General features: G+C 47.6%; 1 protein-coding gene across 9 annotated transcripts in view; it reads right to left on the reverse strand.

The window, feature by feature from the left end:
* Positions 1 to 7,487, reverse strand: part of LARP1B (La ribonucleoprotein 1B) — a 32,331-nt gene extending 24,844 nt beyond the window's left edge. For 6 of the 9 annotated variants that reach the window (XR_005105806.1, XR_005105805.1, XM_037397978.1 and 3 more), the window contains exon 1: positions 7,196 to 7,487. Coding sequence is in view for 7 of the 9 variants with exons in the window: in XM_037397978.1 (XP_037253875.1) it covers positions 7,196 to 7,472 (277 nt within the window). In the remaining 2 variants the exon portion in view is untranslated. Of the gene's footprint in view, positions 1 to 1,160; positions 1,186 to 1,524; positions 1,598 to 5,977; positions 6,115 to 7,195 lie in introns of those variants that run through there. The other 3 variants (XM_037397994.1, XM_037398004.1, XM_037398014.1) reach the window with 3 other exon arrangements.
* Between the last annotated feature and the right edge of the window lie 2,517 nt (positions 7,488 to 10,004).

Consider the following 10,004-nt stretch of genomic DNA (forward strand, 5'->3'; position numbering starts at 1 on the left):
AAAACTTTATAATAAACGATCTCATCTGATCTCCTGAGCAACAGTCCATTATACCATTATATTTCTACCACTAATATCTGCCAGGAATTAATACAATGCTTGGAAATAACTCTCTCTCTCTCTTCCTCATATATGGCAACATTATTGGGCCTAATGATCTAGGATCAATAACCCACATTGAAAAAAAAAAAAAAAAATCTGTTTAAACTTACTAAGTCTTTTAATACATGTGCAATTACCCTTCTGTGTATGAGCCTGATTTGCTTATTCTGTGCAATTTTTCCCTACTCATCTCAGTTGTGTTCTACTTTTTGCACTGGCAATACAGGGGGGAAAACCCCACTAGTAACCAGGCAATTTTTCTTTGAGATTAGAATAGAGACAGAGGAAACCAGCTCTTAACCTCTCCTGCTAAGCCCTGGTTCTGTTCTGCTGATCCATATTTTCCCATAAAGAAGTGGTCACCACCTTTCCTCAACACTTCTTATTCAGTATTTTATTGCAAGACAAGCCTGAAGCATTGAACATGCCTGAAATCACTGGATTACTATTGTGTACAGGGATAACATCACCTCCTCAACCCTTATCACTTTCACATCCAGTGACTAATCTTCCTTATCGCAGCTTCACACTGGGAACCCCACCCTCGTGCCCCAGTGACTCCGAAGCCCTCTTGCTTTCTGCTTTCTGGAATATACCGCCAACATCAGAAGCATAAACTAATGTACACTCCATGTTCCTCTGTAAATTACATTAATACTGCTATATACAACTTGCCCATCCCACAGCGAATCCCCATCAGCCTTTGACTTCCGCCACACCGTTTACCAGCAGGTTTGGGGTTTTTTTCCCCCCTCTCCCACAGACTGGCTTTTTATAACAAAGACAAAACACACCTGCCCCTGCCCCTGCCCCCCCCCCCAACTGCCTCTTTCTTCTTACTCAGCCTCAATTAACTTCATAGACTTCAGAAACTTTCATTTTCTGCCTTCCGCTTTCAGAAACATGCAGCGCCTGTGTAATCCTAATTTTTCCTTGTCATCCAGTAGTAAACTAATTGCCCTTTTCAAAACAAGACAAACAGCTGTTGGGGTGGAGCAGCAAACAAATTTGTAATTTTCTCCTACAGAACTGCCAATTATCCATAAAGGTAAACTGACCGGCCATAGCATTTGTCCTCCAGTAGTCTGTAAACACACGTCTCTTTAGCTTGTTCAATCACCTTAACGAAGCTCTTTTTCCATCTCACAGCACTTTTACTTAAATTGCTGCTGAAGGACTGCTCTGCCAGGACTTCTGTGTGTCACCAGGGTGTAGCAAGGAATTAAAAAATAAAAGCCTCAGTGTCGCTGCACTATCTTAGTCATGGGATATTATTCCAGGCGGCAGGAGAGACTATCTAAGTCAAGCAGAATGAGACCCAACTCGTTTTAAGGAATCTCTCTTATCCGTATGTAGCAATCCAAGAGTTGGAAGATGCATTTGCACACTAAACAAGAAGAAAATTAGTATTAGGCAACACACCACCTAGTTGATGATGCCCTTTCTGAACTAAAAGGCTCGAGATCTCACTGCACACCATACTTCCCTACCCTCCACCGAGTTTCTTGTCCTCCCAGAAGAGCCATGCTCAAAACCAAATTTAACTGATCTTTCCTAACTGGCTTGCTGGGGCTTATCATGTGGGAGCCGGATTTCAGCGAGAAGCATTGAAAACTATGATAAAGGGGAAGGAAAAAAAAAAAAAAAACCAACAAAACAAAACAGAAGAGCATGGAAGAGTAAAAAACCAAAACATCAGATCACTGGTTTTACCCAGGTCACATTTGTTACATTGTTATGAAGAGGGCTAAAGCCACTGTTCAGGCAAAAATCTCTATGCTTAACATTACTCCAATGTTTGGTTTCAACATCACATAACAGTGCTGAATACCCAGAAACAGCATCTTTAGTACACTGCTCCAGCAGAACCCAACAAGCCTTTGCAACTAAACTATTTCACTTAGTAATTCCAACCTGACTGTATTAAAATATTTGTTCAGTCATGTGCTACAAGGTAACCTGCTCAGTGACAGCATGCTGCCTTGATAAAAATTCTGTTATCTTCAGTTACTTCACCGGCTGTGTTTCAGCTGAGTTGGGGGTGGGGAAAAAAGTAAAATCAAGGATGAGCAAGTTTAATCGCCAATTACCATCTTTCAATCACTGAACTCCATCTAATAAAGATGTCATTCATTCACAGGAAAACAGAAATCAGCCTTCAAAGCCATTTTTATTATAGTTCTCCCGAGCCTCTTAACACACCACATCCTAACGTGAGATCTTTTCTGCAGAAAGACATAGATGTGCAACCACGCCAGCTGCAGTTATGTCAAGACACATGGGATGACAGTTCTGGAAAACGAAAGATGAATTCTGGAACCACCAAAACAGCAGCAGAATCTTCTGGGCCAACAGCAACAGAAAAGGAAAAGCAGGCTGGATGCTGTGCAGAGACAAGAGAAGCAAAGTTTGTACATAAAGATGTATCACCAAAGTACCACCGACTGCAAGACAAATTAAATTTACTGTGGTAGTACTTCAGAATGGAAGGTTTGAAGTTCTGCAAATAATTAGTCAGCAAGTAATTTCTTCTGCTAGAAGGGGAGGGATGATTTGCAAGTTTCTTCTGAAAGAGTCTATTAACAAAAGGTGGAACACGTTCTAATTTTGATACAAGCACGGTTTATGCTGTCAGGATTTCTAGACAATATTCAAGCGTTATTTTTACTCTGACTGCATGTGTATTTCCTTCAGTGAAGGAACAACATCGCATATACACCAGAAGTGCTTCAGGAGGTGGCTGAAATCACCCAGCGGAACAACTCTTCAAAACTTGAGTGGAACACGTTTGTTGAACTTGTACACGATTTTCGTTTCAATGCTTAGTTTGAAACTTCACAGTATAACCCGTTTTTAAACAAGGTAAGCTATACTTAAAACCAGTGTTTTAACATGTTTACATGAAAGCCTTGCAAATCTGACAAACCAATCCCTTAGAGTATATCATAATTTAAATCTAGAGCGTGGATTTAGATCCAAGAGTCTGGGAAATAAAAAAAAAAAACAAACCAACAAAAACCCAGTAATTATGCTAACATCCTTTCCTACAATAGTTCTAGTATTTTATAGCAAAGCTGCGTTTAGATTGACCTTCTTCACGCTATTTGAACAACTAAACAATGCAGCAAGTTATGACACCAGCATCCTTCCATCTAGTGACATTCAAAACCCATCAGTTTTTCAATACAACAAGAAACAGGGGGAAAAAACCCAATATATGATAGATTAATAAATAATAATTATATTATTTCTTTTCCTTGCATTTTATTTCTCATCACACTTTTTTCTTAGCTTCTGCATAGGAAGCTGCAACCTGTGACTCAATTTCTACAAAAGCTTTTATGGTCTAAAGGGAGCACGTGCTAGAGCACAGCAAGCCAATACTGTGTCTCGGACTGTAGGCAGCAGGATGGATTTCTCTCTCATTACAGGTCTCCAGCTTAGAAACAAAGCAAAACAAACAAACAAACTACCGTACAAAATTACATATGCTGTTATACCCGACTAAAATACAGGCAGCAGGTTTGCAAAGATAATGTTTTTAATCCCTTCAGGGCTGGAGTAATCGTCAATGTCATACCTTCGGATAATTCTTAAAATGATTTTTAAAAGCTGCTATTAAAACACTCAGTGAATTCATAAGAGCTAACGATAACGCCTGCCTTAAACACACCAAAAAGTCTTGACAATCCGATCATTTACCAATTTACTAGTCAAAAGCTCACTACTCCTAGTAACACAGTATACCTTTACTAAACTGTGCTTTTACAACTCGTTTTGCCCACAGACTAAAGCAAATTAATTTACACAAGAGCACCAGAGTGAACTGGTTCTGCTACCAAAAATATCAACCCGATAAAAAGTGTTCTTCCATACCCAGAAATAAACACAACAAAGACAGACAAACCGAGCACAGCATAGAAGACTGAAGCGTGCAGTTATTTTAATTAACTGCATCATTCAAGCATACTAGGATGCAAACCCACTTCAACCACTTAAGCAGCACAGGTATTTCATTTCATTGAATACTTTCATAAATTTCACGAACAATTTTAGAATAATTAGCTAATGAATCATTAGAGACCCACACCTGCTATACGAAAGGCTAGAGAACTTGTCATTCAGATTCCCTTTTGCAACCTTACAAAAAGGGCAGTACTTTAGGTTTCATCAAACGAAGAGGTGAGAGAACTCTTGTAATAAAATTAATTCAACAACTCCATCCTGGGAAAATTATTTATACGGAGGAAGGGTAACTAGCTGCTTCTGCGAGAGCCCTGCTCTGAGTAGCAGCTGGGGAAAAACAAGACTCAGAGGGGAAAGACAAGGAACACAGGACTAACACTGGGCTGTTCCGCCGCTTCCATACACCTTGTTGGCTCAATTTAAGAAAAGCTTATCTTGTTACCTCGTGAAAAATTATCTAGAAGATTATACAGGACTTCTTCCTTGCAGCTGTTCCTCTCCTCTTACACAGCTTCATCCTGAAGAACCGAAGATTTACTGCAATATATTGCCTGGGCACTACAAGTGAAGGCAAGGGGAGGAAGACCCATCGCAGAAGTTACCTTTCATCATTTGACAGCCTATGCTAAAGCTAATTCCTTGTACTCACAATCCACAATCACCAGGATTAGTCAGAAGCCTATTAATTTCACTAGCAGTTTTATACTGCTATGAGTCTTTCTCCCATGAGTTAAATGCAGATCAGGATGTAAAAGTAGCTGTATAATTCTGAAATTACTGTGCTTAAAAGAGAAGCTTAATAGAAGGCTTTAGTCAGAAACACTGAACTGTATTAAGAAACATACCGTGAAAAATCCAAACATATTTACATTAGGTGTTTGGTTTACTATAGCATGATTAAAACTTACTAACATATTTGAGACCAATATATATATATAAAAAAAAAAAAAAGACCATAGTAGCATCACTTCAACCGAATTCTTTTGCCAAGGATTTTAAGCCTTTTGCATTACTTTTTTTCTTTCTAGTGTCAGGTGACGTTAACAGTTTCTTTCAGCAACAAGAGTCAGATTTGCCTCTGTTACAAACGAACACCACACCACATTGAAAGTCAAAAGATGACAGACTGGGGTCAATTTTCTCAAGTGCGTAACTATCACTGAACATACCACGCGTGCATGTCTCAGGAAACTTTCAACAAATTAAGCCAGGATCAACAAGTTGAACAGGATTCAGTCGCTACTTTGATGTGAAATTCTTTTACATTTTATTATCCTCCTGACGGATAGTTTTACATTCCATCCCAGTAGTATTTCTGCTCATCTAATTATTTCACATGACTAATTACCATACTACTACATTCATAAGGGCCTAGTGTGGCTGATTTTGCTTTGCCAACATGCAATTAGTAACTTCAAAATACATCCCTCGTTGCAGATGGAGGCACATGGCAATTCCTTCCTTCAAACAGCCAAGAAAGATCAGCTGCTTTGCCTTTTACAGGGGAAAGAGCAGTGGCTCCTTCACCGTGCTTTCGGCAGTGGCCAAACCAAAACACACACCCTGGCACGTGTTCTTCACCAATGCCATTCACCAGCAACAGCAACTCCCATCTTTGCTCAATTATACACTTGCCACTGAAAAAGCTGTTCCAGTGCAAGTACTCAGTTTAACATTAAACCTGATAACGCTAAGCGCAACTTTCCCGCGGAAGAAAAATACAAAGTTCTCTGAAATCATCAAATTAAGCATGTAACGTGCACAGCGTATGAACTCACTGCCTCCTTTCCCCTCCTTCCTTCTACAACTATTTGTGTGTTTTACCTGAAGTGGAAAAGTAAACTTTAAAAAAGGTGAAGCACGAGGTGCTAATAAAACAAAAGCAGCTTTCCCAGTGCTTCGGACCTACCATTATCCTTACGACTGCCACGGCGAGGCAAGTGAGTGACAAGTTCTCTTTCATGCATGGACAAGACCACAGGCTGCTGCCCAGCAAGCCAGGTTCCAGAAGCTATGCGTAAACAGGTATTTATGAGTGTGTCAGGACACGCAAACAAAACAGTCGAGACGATAAAGAGGGCTCCACATGTTGCCAAAAGGTTTGATCTTTGGCTAAGTAAAGACTTTGTGGTCTGGGGAACTCTTCCGCTTGCGTGACCTGTCTACTTGAAGCTATAAATTACAGATTTCTCTTTGTGACGGAAGCACGTATTTAATTCAAGGATAAAAGTGACCGTGAGATCACAGAAAGGTTTGCCAGGTGCCTGGGGAGCAAGCGCCGCGATTGAAACTCTCGGGAAGCGCAGGTTGAAATACGTATTCTGAGGCCAGCGGTTTGCTCCCTGCCGAGAACAACGCTCCCAGAAGCTGTGAACTTCTAGGAACTCTTTGCTAGCCCAAGCATAAGGCCTGGCAGTGTCAGGCCACCTCTTTTTTGTAAAGCCACTTGCCCCTCCAGTCGGCACGGAGCCCGTAAAGTAGCTTCATCTGGCTCGCAGGGATTAAAGGCCCGAGCGTTACACCAGGGCTGCTCTGCCCTCCGGGTTCAGGCTGCTCATGCGGGAAGCGATGGAGCAGGGCAAGCCGACCGCTTTTGTTAACATTTAAAGCCTCCGCAACCCAAGTCTTCCAGAAAGCCAAACCAAGTAACGGATCGTCCAGAAAGGGCCCAACTCTGTAATTAGGGAAAAAAACCCCGGCAGACCGGCGGTAAGGCCAACGGGGCTTAGCCACGTTTCTAAAGAAAAAGCGAAACGAGTCGCTTGCGAGCCCTGCGAGCCGGTGCCCGAGCCCGGCGGAGCCCATTTGCAACGGCCGGGAGCTGCTGCCGGCGCGGCCGCTGCCCCCGCCAGCCCCGGGCCGTCCCGCTCGGCCCTCCCCGCCCCGCGCCGGGCCCCGCGGCCGCCGGACCCCCGCCCCCGCCCCGCTTCCCTCCTCTGCCCATGTATGTCACAAGGCAGCGCGGCCCCGCCGGGCTGCCCCGCACCCGCGCCGCGCCGAGCGGCGACAAACACGCGCGACTCGCTCCCAAAAGACCCCACGACACCACGCGCCGAGCCCCACGCCGAGGAAGCCGCACACGCCGCCCCCCCCCCTCCCGCTCCCCGGCCCGGCCCGGCCGCCGCACCTGGGTCCTGCGGGAGGAGCTGCCCGCCCGCCGCGGGCGGTGAGGGGCTGTCCCGCGCCGCCCTGCGCCTCGTCCACGGGTTCTCCTTGGGCGGCGGGGCTTCCACCGCCGGCCGCCGCCGGCCGCCCTCCTCCGCGGCCTCCTCCCCGCCGGGCCAGCCGGGCTCGGGCCGCCGGGCTTCTTCCGACTCCGCGGGCCGGCCGGCCGCCGGGCCGCCGCCCTCAGCGCCCCAGCCCCGCCGCTCGGCGGGCGCCGCCGACACCTGCGCCGCGGACATGCCCTGCCGCCCGCCGCGAGGGGCCGCCAGCCGGGGCGGCCGCAGGGAAGCCGAGGCGGGGGGCCCGCTCCTCCCCCCGCCGCCCGCCCCGCCCCGCCGGCCGGGGCTGCGGGAGATCCCCTGTCAGCCCCCCCCGGCCGGGCCGCGGCGCCGCTCGCTGCCCTCCGCGTCCCTTCCGCCGCTCGGGGGCCGGACGCCTCCCGCCGCTGCCGCGAGGGCAGGCGCGGGGCAGAGCGACCCGGGGCCGCTGCGCAGGGACGGGCGGGCGCTGCCGGCCCCGCTGCGCGCCGGCCCGCGTGGAGGGGGGTGCGCGGGCGGCGGCCGCCGTAGCAGCGAGGCGCGGGGCGGGGCCTGGGGGCACTCCCCTGCGTTATGACCTCACGGCGGCCGCGCTCCAGCACGGCGGCGCGAGCCTCCCCCACCCCCCCCCGCGGAAGCGGCGGGACGGCCCCGCTGTCCCCGGGCGACGGCGCCACGAGCGCCCGCGTCGGTAAGGCGGCGAGCGCAGCCCGGGGCATGTCCCTGCGCGCAACGCTCCGTCACTCGCTTCGGCTGTTCCCCGCACCTTCGTCAGCGGCCGTGCCCCGTCCCGACCGCGCACTAATCGTGTGCGTTAATTAAAAAGGAGAAAAAAAAAAAAAAAAAAAAGTCCACTTCGGGGCCCGAAAGGGCGCCCGGCACCAAGCCCTCTCGCACACCCCGCTCCCGCAGGCGCACACACACTGAACAAAAAAAAAACAAGCAAAAAAAAAAAGGCACACCCCAACAGCTGTAGAGCGAGGGCACGCCTCAGTTTTTAACACCTTATTAGAATCCGTGATAATTTTTTTTTTTTTTTTTAAACATCAAGTCGCATTGAAAGCGGCTGCCTGGGTGGAAGGCTGAAATGGAACCGCAGGTGAAGGCGGCAGCAACACAGGACGTGAAAGCAGGACAGGGCAGCGCCCATCTCCTGCCTGCTCTCCGTCACCGATGCACCCAAGATGGTTCAAGCTCCCAAGCGACGCGCACTGGGCCTTTTGGGTTTCTAGGTCTTTCCCATACTTGCACGATGTGACCAGGGTCTCAAAACGCAGCAGGAGGACAAGTGTGGTTCGTTGAAGCAAAGTGGACTCGCCTGGTTCAGCCCCTCCGGCAGCCCAGCCTAGAGAACGTGTTCAACGGGCACATGAGAACATCCCTGGGTCCAAGCAGTGAGGGCATTGCGTGTCATTTCAGCACTGCCACAGGCGGGGACCTTCGTATCGTGCCCCGTCCCCTCCACGTTTCTACTTTCTGTCAAAAACCTGCCAGAAATCGCCTCGCAGCAGCACACTGCACTGGACTCGTTAGGAGGTTACGCCGGCACTTCTGCCGCTGCCTTATCCCAGAAGCACTGTGGGCACAGAACGGGGAAAGCCACTGCCGCGTGACATTGATCACCCCTTTCCCTCTCTGCAGGCTCCCACTGCTCCTGTAATTCTCCTCGATTACACCTTAAAAAAAAGACACCCTCTCCTACCCCACCTCTTGCGTTCAGTCTCATGGCCCCATTTTACTTCCTTACTTATAAAAGGTCTTCCAAAATAAAAAACCCAACCAAAACCCCAATACCTCTTTAATGAGCTAAGCGAATTCTCAAATAGGCTTTTATAAAGCTCGTCAAATATTTTTAAAGAAGTGTCACAAGTAACTGTATTTCCACTGTTTTGCAGCAGCAAAACATGTTCCGTTTGGGGTAACGCTACTGTCTGCTTTAAGGAGGTTGTAGCAGTTTTGCCCCTTCGTCAGAAAGAAAACCGCAAACCCACCAAAACCCCAACGAACCCCACCGTAGCTCGCACTTCTTCAGGCGCCAAGGCGTTTTTAGGATTACTCTGGAGCTGCAGGTACAGTAGCAGCTCAAAAGAAGAGAGGCCACCTTCTGCAACACCAAGCACTTCAACTGTCCTGACTGGCTGAAGTGGCTCGTGGCCACCTCCCTCCCGAGCCCAGTGCCACTCAGCCAGGTGTGATGGGGTCACACCGCGCGGCTGGGGCCCAGGTCCACCTCAAAGAACCCCGCCTCTAGGTGCTCGCTGCTTTGGTTTTTTTTTTTGGAAATTAATGACCTTTTGTGGCAAAGGCTTGAAATTAAAACACCCACCTCAATCGTTATGCTACTACAAACAAACCACAGATACATGAATGCACATTTCTAACTGCAGGTTTCAGCACCCAACATTGGTAATAAGTGAGGAATTTCTCTTTTCGTAAATAGAAAATCACTATTGCTTCCAAGCACTTTTGCACAAACAGTGACACGTGTATCCCTTCTTCATTTTAAATTTGCACCACGAAAGAAGGGGGGGAAAAGGCAGAATGATTAAAATTAAAGCAAATCTTCAAACTCATAGAAGCTTTTTTCCTTTGTAAGCCACCAAGAATGTGATTTGTTTCAGATGCAATAAATTTACTAATCAAGGACACGCCGGTTGCATATTGCAGTGGCAGATTTATTTGAAATAGAGGAAAGCATTCTTAGTAATTTTGACTGGGGAAAAAAAAAGCCAG

The sequence above is a fragment of the Falco rusticolus genome, chromosome 1 (assembly GCF_015220075.1).
Source record: "Falco rusticolus isolate bFalRus1 chromosome 1, bFalRus1.pri, whole genome shotgun sequence".
Lineage (NCBI taxonomy): Eukaryota > Metazoa > Chordata > Aves > Falconiformes > Falconidae > Falco > Falco rusticolus.